The following is a 14,296-nucleotide window of genomic DNA, read 5'->3' as shown; positions in this document are numbered from 1 at the left end:
ATAGTATTTTTAGAAAAAGCAAAGACCAAAAACAGAACAGGAAAAATATCCTTGGAAGAGGAGAAATTCAGATAAGCTAGAAATAGGATGGAAGGGAAAAAAATTACAAATCACTCAATTTATGTTGCAAGTATTTGTTATTGTAGTGCAGATTCTCACCACATAGTACTCATTTTGTCTTTCACAGACATGAACGTGACATGTTTATGCTCCAGTAAGATAATCAGATACTATATTTTCAGCTTTCAGGAATTTTTCAGGATGCTTATTACTACCACTCCTTAGCACCAAAGTTCAGTCCTGAGAGTAAGCCTAGCAAGTGCAAGGCTCAAGGAAAATTTATCCATTCTAACTGCTGAATTAATGCGGTCAAAGGAAAAAAATGAAAATCAGTTTGTGCCACATAAGCACTCTTAAAATAAACGTTTATGAAGTTAATGTGTAGCACAGTCTGAAGGCTCACATCAGTGAAATATGATTTTTCAGCTCAGAGAATCATTATGACACACTAGTTTTTCTGGTTCTTGTATTGTTTTGCCTTTTCATAACTACGCAACTATAAAACAAACATTACCGTTTTCTATTCCAAAGTCAGCAAATGCAAGTTCTGAGCCTTTACTGGTTATTAGCAATTCTCCATTCAAAGTAAAGATAATTGATTTGTCATCCAAGTTTATCATACAACCAACCACATCTCCTGGTTGCCAGCTTCGCCCAAAGAATCCACTGCCTTGATGCCAACGCTGGCCCTAGATTGAAAAACAAGTCAATAACCACAGTGCTGAAATTACAAATTAAATACAAAATAAATAAAGAAGAACAAACATTTCATTTTCCAGGATCTCAAAGAAATTTGCAAACGGATCATGGCTTTTTTTCTTTGAGATAAGAAGAGCAACTAAGCAACTAAGCCCTAATTTTAGCAACTTAGAACCTGGATCATATCTACTGTTCACTGGATTTCACTTTTCACATGCAGTGTCATTATTATCCTGCTCCTTTAGGAGTCAAGCTTGGGAAGAAAGAACGTGCAGAACGCAGGAAAAAGATAGAAAAGGAAAACCAAAACTGTGGTTCTCTCTTCCAGTCAGAGAAGAATCTTTTGTTTGATTTTAGTAAAACACCACTTATTAAAATAACTGGAAATGAATGCTGTATTTTGTTTATGTCTATGACAGACTTCTTCAACTAATTCTGTACAGCCTAGGAAGATATAAACCAACACATCTTTGTTAGCATAATTTCAATGACCAGAACCAAAATGCAGATACTATCCTTCATGAAGCAGGGCTCAGAGATATCTTTATATGAAACAAAAACATTCCAGTAGTTGATCTGGAGTGTATAGAAGAAACCTATACTCCTATACTGCAGTTCTCTGTCTAGCTTATTCATAGGTCAAAAGAGGTAAATGTGTACTGACTTTGCTTCCTTCAAATACAAATGCTTGGTCATCAGCTCCCAGCTCTATGTCAGGTCTGCAGCCTGGCCTGGCCCAGCCAACACGCATATCTCCACCCGTCACAGCTTCAAACTCAAAGTACCACTTGCCAGACTTCACTGCGTAAGACTTTTCTACTCTGAAAAATCGTATCTTGTCAATGCTGACTTTTTCCACTGTTTGGTCAGCTGCAAAGACAAACAGAGAAAAAAGAAAAAAACACTTTTAATCGTAAAATTAAACTGTAAATGTCATTGCTTAGCTTTTCATCTGTCCCCAGTATTTTCTATCTCATGAAAATAGCCATTATCTACCATTGCATGTTTAAGAAACTTCACATTAAATGTTACAAAAGGAGTAACAGTAGTCCAGAGGCTGGCACATTCTGATTCTATACTTGATGAGTGATCATCTGCTATTTAGAATGAAAATATTTTGAAATATCACTCAATACAGAGCCCAAACACAAAACTGAGTAGAGGAAACAGAAGCATAAGATTACTGCATGCAATACAGTGCGATGCAATGATGCAGTATTATAATACGAAAAAATTATTTTCCTACACAAGTCCATGCATTTTGAACATTTTTTTGTAAATTACCAAATAAGTTCTGTTTAATTTTAGAATTTTTCCCCCTAAATTAGAGTAGTATAGCAAATATGAAGAAAAACTGCTAAACAAATTTTAGCTCCTGATTTCAACTTTAAAAAATTATTGAATCTGGTGCACTTCTTTGAAGACTGTTTAAAAACTGAAGTACTCAAACCTAATCTGCACACCATGTAGCTTTTCTTAAAATGAAACCTATATTATTTTCTTTCTTTCCAAATAAAAACCAGTATGTCCACTCACACTCTAGATTTTTTCCAATCTAAAAAATCATGGAAATTAGAATTAACATATCATTAACTACAATCAATCTTAAAAAAACAAAACAAAAATCACCAAAACCAAACCCAACTAATTAATATACAAGTAATTTACAAAGTATGTTTGTACCTTTTCATCGAAGTTTACTGCAAAAATACACTACTATTAGTTAGTAGCTTCTATTTCCCCTATTTATTTCAGTTTAAATTTTTTTCCCAGCAATGAGGACTAAAAAGGCCATGATTCCTATTGAAAGTACATACCTATCTCTTGGTCAGGTGGCTCAATATTGTAACCATAGCCTGCAAATGTTCTGACAGCTTCACGGAGACTGTCTCTGTTTGATTTCTTAGTACGTTCATCTAATAATGCATATGGCACCAGACGAGGATTACGTTTGTTCTTAAGATCCTGCAAGGGGTTATAGAGAACAAGAAGAAAACTCGGTTTAACCATCACAAAGACATTGTATAATGAGTCAGAGTGTACTCTAAAATCATGGTAAAATTACAGAGGAGAAAGAGCATTGATGAAGAGTTCTATGAATGCAAATACTAAAAACAAGAATGAAAGAGAAGGATGGAAATATATTCTCATACATCCCCTAGCTGCAACCATACTGGTCTGACAGTCTATGCAGACTTTCATGGGCAAGGCTCCTTTAACCTGCTCCCCACTCCTTCTCTCTTTTCTAGATATTATACAACATTCTGTATTTAACCTCTTTATTAACACTCCCTTCTCAACTGATTTTCTAGAATACGAAATCTCACATTCTTTTCTTATTCCAAACACATCTAAAGAAGTTCCTACCTGCTGAATGCCATAGGTCCATCCTTGCTTTATTCTGTCTTTTGCCCAGACATTATGTGCATTTTCTGCTAGTTTGTCGACCAGAAATTCTTGAGAAGGTAACAATTTCACTTCAGAAAGATCAAGAGGGGCAGGTTTATATCCATTTGACATCATGTAACTGTAAGCAAACATGGCAAAACAGATATCCCTGTTATGGCATTGTTTCCATTTGTTGAGTTAATTAATATAGACAGTAAATATTTTAACAACACAATAGTATTAAGACAGTGTTATGATAGACTGCAGTAGTATGAACCTTGATAAAAGATCTTTTCTCCTTTTTTTTAATTAATGCCATCAACTGCATCAAGATTATCATCTCCCATATCATAAAAGTATGTATTTTACTGCTTATTTAGAAAACCTAGATCTGTTTCTCATGGATTAAGCTGTTTCAGGAAAAAAAAATAGACTGTTATGAAATGGCAGTTATCCAAATTGTTATTTCTGTCTTCAAGTTTCATTGCAAAACAGGGTTTTAATCTGTCCTTGGTGAACTACAGATTCCCTAGTCAACATTAAGGTACAGATGTAATCCTTGATTAATCTTTACCACTTTTGGGGTGATTATTTCTGATGACTTAAAGAAGCCTAAATAAAAATCATATTCAACTCTCTTGGCTCTGACTTCCATAGTTTAGCTATCAAATAAGCATTATAAGTAACTATATATATTTTTATGCAGTAATATACATATGTACATTTCCAAGAAATGCGCAGCATTATAAGAACAATAATTTTCTATTTTTCTTCTTTAAAGAAATGCATTAATAATGTCTCTGTAAATGTGTGTATGTTGAACAAATCTCTTCTTGAAGGAGAGAGGAGAGGTGCAAATTGAAACAGGAGATGTGGGAAAATGATACAGCCTCTTTCAAGCAGATACATGTACCATTATAGACATATACTCTTCTTTTCCATGAGATAGAAAAGCACTGAAATGTTGCTTTTAGCTTTGGAGTATCTGTTCTAAGATCATGTAACACAACTGCATGTGGTTTAAGTACGTGAGACGTTCTGCCTCTGAGTAACTTCATGAAGTGATGTGACACAGCAGTATTCACAGCCAACCATCCTCACAGCCCACCATGTGACCTGTAAGACCATATCAACTATGGGGCTCATACCAAGTATTTTTTAAATGACCTTACAATATTTTATATTTATGTTAATATATTATAATGCATAAAAGTTATCATCCCGTACATACTTTTTAGGAAGTTTGACTTTTTTAAGATCTTCCTCAGCTGCTGGATGAGCATGAACAATGTGACATCCAAGGGCTAAAAGGGTTCTGCCAACATAAGAAAATGGCATTAATGGAACACAACATGACAGCGCTCATTCACTTTATAATTTTTTTTGAGTATAAATACACAGAAGAAATTTTTATATAACAGGGAAGTAATTCAAAACAATGGGATTTCAAGACTCAAATATTTTAACTTCTTAGAAATAATGAAAAAGCCCTTCAAAGTCTAAAAAGGCACAGATATATGGCATGAGTGTTACACCACTTTATTAAAACCAACAGGATTTGGTGGTGGTTTTTTTTCTTTGTATCTCTGTAGAGACAATGTGATCTAAATCATTCCTAATGTGTTCCTGGGACTTCTGGCAAAGTTAGCAGAACACACTTTGAACGAGATGCTCCAATGTTTTTTTTAATCTTAAAACAATACAATGCGCTTAAATAAAAATGGAAAAAAGTTTATTTTCTTTATATTTAAATCTTACTTGAGGGTTTCAGTTGACATTTGTAGGTTATAATTCTTCTCTGTTTCAGGTAATTTTGAGAATTCCACAAGACAAGGATGATGCCTTTTATTGTCATCCCTTATCTGCAACAAGTAACAGAAAAGCATTCTTTCCTGACAGCAGAATCAAGAACCACAGTAAAGAAACAGGTAATTCTTTGCAATAATGAGGACATTACAAGCAATACCACTTATCTTTGATCAATAACAGCTACATGCTACTATATAAATCTACTTTTCCATGACTCATTTAGAATGCACATTGTAAGTACTCCTCCATAACTAAATAATGAGTTTTCAGGAATTTCAATGTTTACAAAAGTCACCAAAAAGTTACTATCGCTGCCTCCTTTCAGCTTACACGTTCACCTATCACTGGCTATGCATAGAGCACTGTTCAATTTACAGGTCCAAGTCTTCTGGTAGGAGACTTAACCTAATACATGTGACTGTGCCCGCACAGGTCATTCAAAACATACCTTGCCGTATGTCCAGCCCAGTTCTATTTTATTCATTCCCCAGAGTTCGTGGATGTTTTCAGCTAGTTTGTCCCTGATCTTTTCAAGGTGAAAAGGAAGAGCAATCTAAGAAAAGAGTGTAAAAGTTCCAGAAATAAAAAAAGGTTCCAGTTACCACACCTTGTATATCCCAGATCATCTAGTACACCACAACACACAAATGAAGAATTGCTAAGAAAGAGAGAAGCTACCCAAGTTTTTATACTGTGAATTTAAATCTTGTATTACATACATTTTATGATTCCATTATTGCAAACTTCACATACCTGACTGGTGTCTATTGGACAAGGGATAAAAGAAGCTTGCGAGAGGAATTGTGTTGTACCCAACAAATCTCTCACTCCTTCAAAATCTCTTTTATATTCTTTCACTGGTTCCAGTTTCATCTTCTCTTTTGGAAGCAATGCTTCATAACAGGGAGCATAGCCAGTAGGAGGCAGAAATTTAAACTCTCCATGACGTCCACCCAACAGAAAACGAACTCTGCAATTTTCAATGAAGCAATTAGACTCTCAAGTAGTCAGCATTTTTATTTTATTACCATTTACAAGAATGCAAGTGCACTTCACTTTTTCATAAACCCCCAGGAGTTACCAAAGATTGACAGGAGCAGACACTATCAGTAACACCATCACCTACCCACTATTTCATTAAAATTTGTTTGGGCTGAGGTAAAACTAATTATTTAAAGTTGTAGCATATTTAAATGTTTCACACTTGAAATCAAAACAGTTCTAAGCTTTGATTTTTTAAATTGATTTAAAGGACTTGGAAGCACAAATCTAGTTTAAATTGGACTGTTACTCTAAAAATACTACTGGGAGTATTGCTATATAACTTAAAAGTTTCAAAGCAGCTTCTCAGTGCACTTATGCAGGCAGTGGGCAGATGAAAGGAAAAGAAAACCTAACAAAACAATTAATTATAACATATTAACCAAGCAAACAAGGTTATATCAAATACCACAACTGGAAATGAATTTCAGAAGCATAATTAAGATTCCTAGTAAACCCCTAAAGTGTTCTGTATATGCATTTTTCGTATAAATTTAAGAGTATACCAGGAAAAACAACAAAGACAAGAGCTACCCAACTTCATACTTTGGTCCTCAAGTAGGCAAACTCTAGAGATAAATGAGTACAGAAAAGTTAAAAAACCCTACCCTGTTCCCTCTAGGAGACAGCCCCTACATTCATTGTGATGGGATGACCACAAGCCTACAGAAATGCTAGAACTATCATTGATGTTTTGATAGAGGAGAAAACCCAAGACACATAGGTTTTCCCAATCATGATGCACACAAGCACAAGGCACAAATATCTGAAATGGTTCAATGTTCACAACAAATAGACTGTGATTAATTCTATTCAGCATAAACTTTCTAATGTAATTTTAAAAATACAATGTTTAAAATATTTGAATATTCCCAAAGCAGTTAAATATTTGAGATTACAACCCTGAGCTTCGATGTCTCTTTATGGAAAGCTCACACATATATCACAATACTTAAAAAATTAAAGGAGATAAATTTTACCTTAAGACCTACAAGTCTAACTTCCTAAACAGACAAAAGTCAAAGAAAAAACTGAAATTAAAACCTCTCATTCAGTTCTTCCCTTGCCAACCACAGGCCAGCAAATAGCTCATTGCTTCTTTCCAACTTGCTCAACTTTTATGAATTGCAGAAAACCATTCAACCTCACCTGGTCTGTCCTCATTAGGAGGACAGAGGCCTGTTTTATCCCTGTTCATCACTGTAGTATCTAAACCCCCAAACAGGCTGTATCTTCCTATTGCTGCATATTCTCTTTTAAAAACCAGAATATTCCAAGAACCTGGGCTTTTTTTTTTTTTTGTCTCATTTTAAAAGAAATGTTCAAATCTTTCAGTTTGAAAAACATGTTTTAATTTGTCTGACCTTAACCTTAACAAGAACCCTCCTGATAATCAAATATAAAGCAATTTAACTACTAAGGACAGGAGACAGTGCAGGTAAGCAGATGCTGACAAGGGTTTACAGAGGAAAAACTGATGATTTAATGATGAAGACAACTCAGAAACAGAAACTGAGAAAGTCACAGATAGAAAAACCTTTAAACTACAGAAGCAGAAACATAAGAATTTGTGCCCAGAAGTCCTTCCTCCATTCGTAAAATCAGGATTCCTATGTAACAAGATTTCCTAACAGATACAGAAGATGATATGTAATTGATATCAGCTAGTTTAAACTACAACGGTAAACGCCCTCACAAATATTAAAAAACCCCCATCAAATAAGTATGAAGAAAAATAATTACATCAGTTTAGGCAGATTTCTTACAGAAGAAAGTAATGCACATTTTCAAAAGCTTTGTATTAATGGAGCTACATAATAGTGTCACTGTCAGAGAATAAATGAAAGTTGATTTACTAAGCCTTTCCCAGCCCTCCTTTATCTGGTTAATTCCACAAAATATTTTCTGAATTCATTAAAGGTAAGATAACAGTAGAAAACAATACAATAAGCTTGAAACTCAATATTATTACCGAACAAGCAAGACATGGGCTATATTAGTAACAAGATTCTAAAACTGCTTCTCATCAGTCCTTTGTGTTCCCTACTCTGAATATAGTATCAGTTTTCATGAAGATTTAGGTTTTTTACTCCCTGCTGAGAAAGCCAGTGAGAATTTTAATTAGTGCCAAATGTGGTGCTCTGTTTCTAATATGCTTTTTTTTTCCATTGATAATTGGAATGAGACAAAATTAATTTCCCCTAGGTCACCAAATAATCATGAAATAATAATTTTCAGACAGTGTGACTTAGACAAATTGCTTACAGGCTCACATTTCACTTTTAAGTGAAATCATCGCTGAACTAATCAGTACTTTCCTGACTTCCTCCTAGCTGCTGATTGGGTAGAAGTGAAATAACAAAACAGAAGAAATCATAAATACTTTGTGTGACAAGATAGCAAAGAAAACAATTAAAATTAAGTTGTACTTACTTAACGCCTGCTGATAAGCTTACAACGGGGAAGAAAAACCCTTCTGTACTGAAGTTCTCAAACATTCCCTGTACAGGCTGTCCATTAATGCGGAATGAAATGCTGGGGACACCTAAATCCAAACAGCAGCTAACCACATCATCAGATGCTAATAAATGCTGATTGACAGATGCCACAGCTCTGGGTACTCGACCTAGGATAAAAGTATTCAGTAATCAGAACCTTCAAGCAGGTTCTCAAAGGTTTGACAATTTCTTTCATCTAAAACACCATCAAGCTTTTTCTTCACAGTCGTGAAGACATAATCTTGCCTTCATCTGTGTTATGAACAGTTCTGTGTTTAGAGACGGGAGTTTCACATTCTTAAAACTCCTATAAGGCAGAAAAGTGCATAAACTGAGCAAGTGACTTGAGACTTCTGACATTGTTCACAAGACAGAACATGCTGAGCTGATTACACACAAGTTTACACCAATGCAAGAGTAATGAGGTACAGTAAATTATGTTGCCTTTATAAAACTAACATTTATAGATCAATTTTTTCTTTATTTATTTGTCAAATACCAGATCCAACTGTCTGTGAATAATTAGTGATAAGATACTGGAACAGGCCATCCAGAGAAGTTGTGGGTGGCACATTTCTGGGAGTGTTCAAGACCAGGTTGAATGGGGCTCTGAGCAACCTGCCCACGGCCCGGGGTTGGTGACTTCCAACCCAATCTATTCTATGGTTCTATAATTCTATTGGACATGTGATTATGATTGATATCCAGGTTTACACAATCAAGAGGCAGAATAGTATACTGAATTATCAAAAAGTGGATCAAGAATTTAATGGGCAAAGTTTCCCTTATCAACGACAGCCATAAACTAAACAGAAGGAGCTTAATTTTCACTGCCTGGGAAGTTTTAAATTTACAGACATGCACAGGACTCAGCACTTGTAATAACAATTAACTTGAGATGATACATCTGAAGTGATCTAACAGTTAAGCAGTACTGCAAATTACTGTGTTTGGAACTTCTTAAGAACAAGTCAAATGAACTGCCCAGGGCAGTTTAGGTACCCTGGGCTTCCCTTTACTGCAGAAGATGAGATTTAAGAGACTTTCCAGCACTGTATTTCTGAAGTCCTATTAGAGTTTAATTTTGTATTAATGATTTATTCAGCCATTTCTAATGGAGTATGCTACAGATGCTTCCCAGTCTTCTCCCAAAAAACATAACTTCTGACATTGGCAATTGTTCAGAAGTGCTGAAATAAAATATTGAATTCTGTGTGGACACACAAACACACATTTTATGTACAAAATCCTATGCTAGAACAATGCTAATGTAATCAGTAAATGAAACACTCTCAAATTAGGAAATGTTAGAATTAAGGTAATAAAATTAACTTCAGTGTACTTATGTGTGTTGTATTTCAAACACACCTTTTATTTGCAAGATCCCACACTATTATTTTCTAAGCAGTTAAACGATACCTAGATTTTTATGACATTTAAAGGCACTGAAAAATACAGGGAAATTAATGATTTTGCCTACATGCCTTGAAATTGGACATGAAAACAGAAGTCACAAACTGAACAAGAATAAAAAATAACCATCATTTACTGTGTATGCAAGAGAGACCTGGAAAAACCCCCAGCGTGATACTTCATAATTAAAGACTGTACACACAAGGACTAAAATAATCAATTTAGTAATAGTGTAGCAAATTTCATTTTTAATTGAAAAAAATTGTCTTTTTATGAAACTATTTTTCAACATTTTAATTCAATTTATTGAATCTATCATCAGGTATAAGTCATTTTATTTCAACTGTAAATACAAAGTAAAAGAATAATGCAAATGTAGATCCATACAGAATTAATTTATCTGAGTTCAATATATCCATTGACTTTGAACAGACAGAATTAAGTCAGCATTGATCTAGATCTGGAAAATACCATTCTTTGATCAAAATCATGAAAATGAAAGCTATCTGCTAAAAAGCCTAACTGGTATAATTCAAATTGTCTAATATCTCGCTCAGGAAGTCTGAAGTGAACTTCTACATAACTTCATGATAACTCAGAGTTCTGAATGTAGCTCACTATAAAACAAAGGTTCTGAGGTAAAGGGAGGTAACTGCCAAGTAAAATCAGGAGTAGTAGTTCACAAAGCACTTACCAGACCACAGATGAAGACCATCAAAACCATATGAGTACAGGTCATCACCAACACCATTGCCCCCCCATCCTTCTCCACCTCCGGGATAAGGGGCATAACCTGAACTGGAGGCCCATCCAACTCGCAAATGGGTGGGTTCTGCCGTCAAGAACGGATCAACCTGATCAATTATTAACTCAAAGTACCACTTCTTGTATTGTGCAGAGCCCTCAGCAACACCCAAAAATATGTTTGGTCTTATGCTAAGAAAGAAAACGTAAGACAATGTAAACATAAAATGCATCATACAAATCTTATTGCTTTAGAATTGTCAAATTCACTTTGCAAATATGATAAATGTGTAGATATCCAAATCTTCCTAATAATATTTCAGAAAGTGACCCATTTATATAAGTTTATAAAGCTGCTGTGGAATCATCTTCTAAGGTTCCATGCTTTGAAAAACTTATAGTCAAAAGAGAAATAACAAAATCATTTCCTAAAATCAAAGTGAGGTTTCCAGGAAATGAAAGCCCTCTCAAAATCCACAAGTATTTCACAGTATGTTTACATACTCCATGCTCTGTTTTGACTCAGAAACAAGCAAATTTCATGTTTCAGTTTCAGAACAGATCTTCCTATTAATTAGCAATTTCTATTTGAGCCCAGTTTCCAATACAAACACCACATTTTAAGTAAAAAAAATTTTTTTTCAGAAGTTAACACATAATACATAGTGTGTCCCCTCAATATTGAAATCTATTGGACAGTTCTTAGGTTACAGTACTTCCTTCATTAATTATTGAAGATATGGAAGTTCCATTTTTTCTAATATAACAATAAAACATGTCACTATACCTTGTCACATCATTAATCAAACGTGTTTGCAAAAGTAAGTCTCTTCTAGGCAGTAAATTGTCACAAATCAAATTTTGATTGGCACGGACTGCAACTCCATTACAGACACAGAGAGAGCAAAGCACATCGAGAACCTTAAAAGGAAAACCAGAAGAAAGTCTGGTAAAGGCAGCAAGCTGCAGGTACCGCTGTTCAGTTGTCAGCTTAATTTACATTTAGATTACACCTAAAGGAAGGATTATAATACACTGTACCGTTATTGTTCTCTAAATACTTTTCACATATACGAATCAAGTGTAGTCTCTACTACTGATAGATAATATCAAACATTTGTGGAATATAAATTCTGAACACAGGATTGGAAAAATGCCTCAAAAACTTTCCTTCAAGATTTCCTATTCACATTTGGATTAGAAAAAAAACAAAGCTAGAACAGTTGTATATCACCTCTTTACAATTTTTAATTAAATATCTTTAAAATTTTGAAATATAAAATGAAATTCTTTGAAAATATCCTGCAGCCCCAAAAAATTTGAGTGAAACTAAGGGATGATTCTCAACAGCAATTCTCTGACTGCCTATGAATCTCTTCTGAAAAGAATGTTTTCTATATGAGAAATAATCCATTTATTTTTAAAATGAAAAATAATGAATTCACTATAAAGCAAAACAGAATTTCAGAAAGATCTTGAGCTTCCAACTTTTTTCTTTTATTTTTGTCTGAGAATTGAAAGAGATCAAGATAATTCTCCCACAGATTATTGAAGCAAAATGTTTTGGAAAAGAGAACACAGTAACAAAGTGTTGTTCAATGCTGAGGAACAAAGCTGCACACTTTCACAAAAAAGCAAAGAAGCTTAAAGAAGTACTTGAGCTCTGACAAAGAATCTTTGAGCAAATGGTCTGAGCTACAGATCACCTCCAAGATAAAGACAGATCTTCGGACTTGATTACCATTTTGGAAACTGTTGTATAAGACCAGGAGCAGTAGAACATAACATTAATTTTAGCTATTCCTGTAATCTGCCCAGTAAATTTGGCACAAAACCATCACCACCAGCAGTTTAAGCTATTATATTGTGGACTTTCTTATGTCTCAGCCCACGCATTTTCCTTCCTATCATCTCTGCTATTGGGCAGAAATCTCTAGCAGAAGTAATAACTTGAAGAACCACATAAACTCTGACCAGTATTTAGCTGCAAAGCATCTTAGTAACAACTGTTTCAATAATCTCTGTGAATTTGCTAACTGTAGTTCTGATGCAAGGCTTTTCATTTAAAAAAATCCTTCAAATCAGTAATCCTCAAGACAATTTTGCTTATTAATATTACTGGTGGTTATTTCCTAAATCTCAACAGAATTTCTAATCTAGCAGGAGAGCAAGATACACTGTTTGCGGAGTAACAAATAAATTCGTTACTTCCCATTACTTGCCGAGGTTTAGTCAAAGACATGAGAAATGGAAATGCACAAATCTGTTACTCACTATAATACTTTGTACATTTTCTGCTCTAAGTTCTCACTATAAGGTCTACATTAAGATGTTTCAGCTGAAAGGTTCTTTGTAGGTGACTGGGATAGCACAGTAATCTTGCTGAGAGCTAAAAATAGTAAGCTAAAGTTACGGCTTTAATTTCAGCTTTTCTTCCCTCATGCCTACTCGTATCAGTTTGTACTCTTTGACCACACTTGAAAATACTGCTCTCCTTTGCTGTATCTGCAGTGGGTTAGGTACTGATTTAAAGGACAAGGTAATTTCAGCTCACTAAAACTTTCTCTGTTCTTCCTCGAGGTTATCAATCTTTCAAATAAAATTTTAATTGAGGAAGGAAACTCACATCAGAAAATCACACATAAACCTATATCTTCGTCTGTGTTGTGATGTCATCCTGATCGCAGCCAGAAACTCTGTTCACCTTCTTCTATCATAATAAATTGCATATTGTTGTCTAAATTAATTTCATCCAGTATTTCTTCTGGAAACTCAGGGTTTTTTTCTTTCTTCTGAACACCTGTGTTTTCAGATATTTGGATTATTTTTCTGATTTCTCATTTTCTTTTTTTCTTTTCTGCTACTATTATTACTCAAGTTAGGAATGACTTTGCAGGATATAGTTCTCTCTTCTGTAGAATACAATAATAGTCCACTGCTTCTGCAGAGCCCTTCATCACAAAGAAAGCTACTCTGCACACTGTCTTACAGCCACCAGAACATTTCATTTTCTCAGCAAATCCAATGTTCTAACTGGTTACCAATATTTCTTAACTGTTTGCTTGACAGATATATTTGCTGTATTTGAAAATTTCTGAAAAGCATCTGTATATTACACATTCTTTTAATCTCAGTAAAGCAATTTTTCAGATGCAATTTAAGGTTATTTTGTTCCTTTAGGGGTATTATAATGACATATTTCCATGTGGAAATTTCTGTCTTTTTTTTTTCTCCCCACAAATCATTGTAAGATTATCAGTACATCCTCAGTTTTTCCAAACATACCTTGTAATTGCGCCCGTGTTTATCCAACAATGAAATAATGGATTTGATGTGTTCCTCAGATATTAGATTTAAAGCTTCTGGGCTTTCAATTAAGATGCAGTGCAACACTTCCAAAATGCCTGTATGAAGGCCACAGAAATAATACTGCCATTAAATCACCTGCACAACTGAACACAATCTAAAAGCTCAGTAAATTAATATCTTACAAGATGCTAGTCTTCCTCCAGCCGAAAAAGAGGACAAAACCACTTTCAGGTAGTATTAATATGAAAATCACACATTAGAAACAAATGCATAATAAAGTTCTTAATTTCTGTTTTCTTCTGAAAATGTCACTATTTTAAATGCACTTGAGAAAA

At 34.4% G+C, this 14,296-nt stretch overlaps 1 protein-coding gene across 1 annotated transcript in view; it reads right to left on the bottom strand.

Moving 5' to 3' along the window:
• RYR3 (ryanodine receptor 3) overlaps positions 1-14,296 on the bottom strand; it is a 199,670-nt gene that overhangs the window by 116,247 nt on the left and 69,127 nt on the right. The window contains exons 16-27 of the mRNA XM_071558067.1: positions 13,938-14,056; positions 11,440-11,573; positions 10,603-10,844; positions 8,431-8,623; positions 5,710-5,926; positions 5,405-5,509; positions 4,906-5,009; positions 4,379-4,462; positions 3,127-3,286; positions 2,577-2,724; positions 1,424-1,629; positions 575-749 (exon numbers count right to left, since the gene is read on the bottom strand). Coding sequence (XP_071414168.1) covers positions 575-749; positions 1,424-1,629; positions 2,577-2,724; positions 3,127-3,286; positions 4,379-4,462; positions 4,906-5,009; positions 5,405-5,509; positions 5,710-5,926; positions 8,431-8,623; positions 10,603-10,844; positions 11,440-11,573; positions 13,938-14,056 — 1,887 coding nt within the window. The remainder of the gene's footprint in view (positions 1-574; positions 750-1,423; positions 1,630-2,576; positions 2,725-3,126; positions 3,287-4,378; positions 4,463-4,905; positions 5,010-5,404; positions 5,510-5,709; positions 5,927-8,430; positions 8,624-10,602; positions 10,845-11,439; positions 11,574-13,937; positions 14,057-14,296) is intronic.

The sequence above is a fragment of the Pithys albifrons genome, chromosome 6 (genome assembly GCF_047495875.1).
Source record: "Pithys albifrons albifrons isolate INPA30051 chromosome 6, PitAlb_v1, whole genome shotgun sequence".
Lineage (NCBI taxonomy): Eukaryota > Metazoa > Chordata > Aves > Passeriformes > Thamnophilidae > Pithys > Pithys albifrons.
Note: the sequence above shows the minus strand (reverse complement) of the source record. Positions and strands in the feature narration are given on the sequence as shown.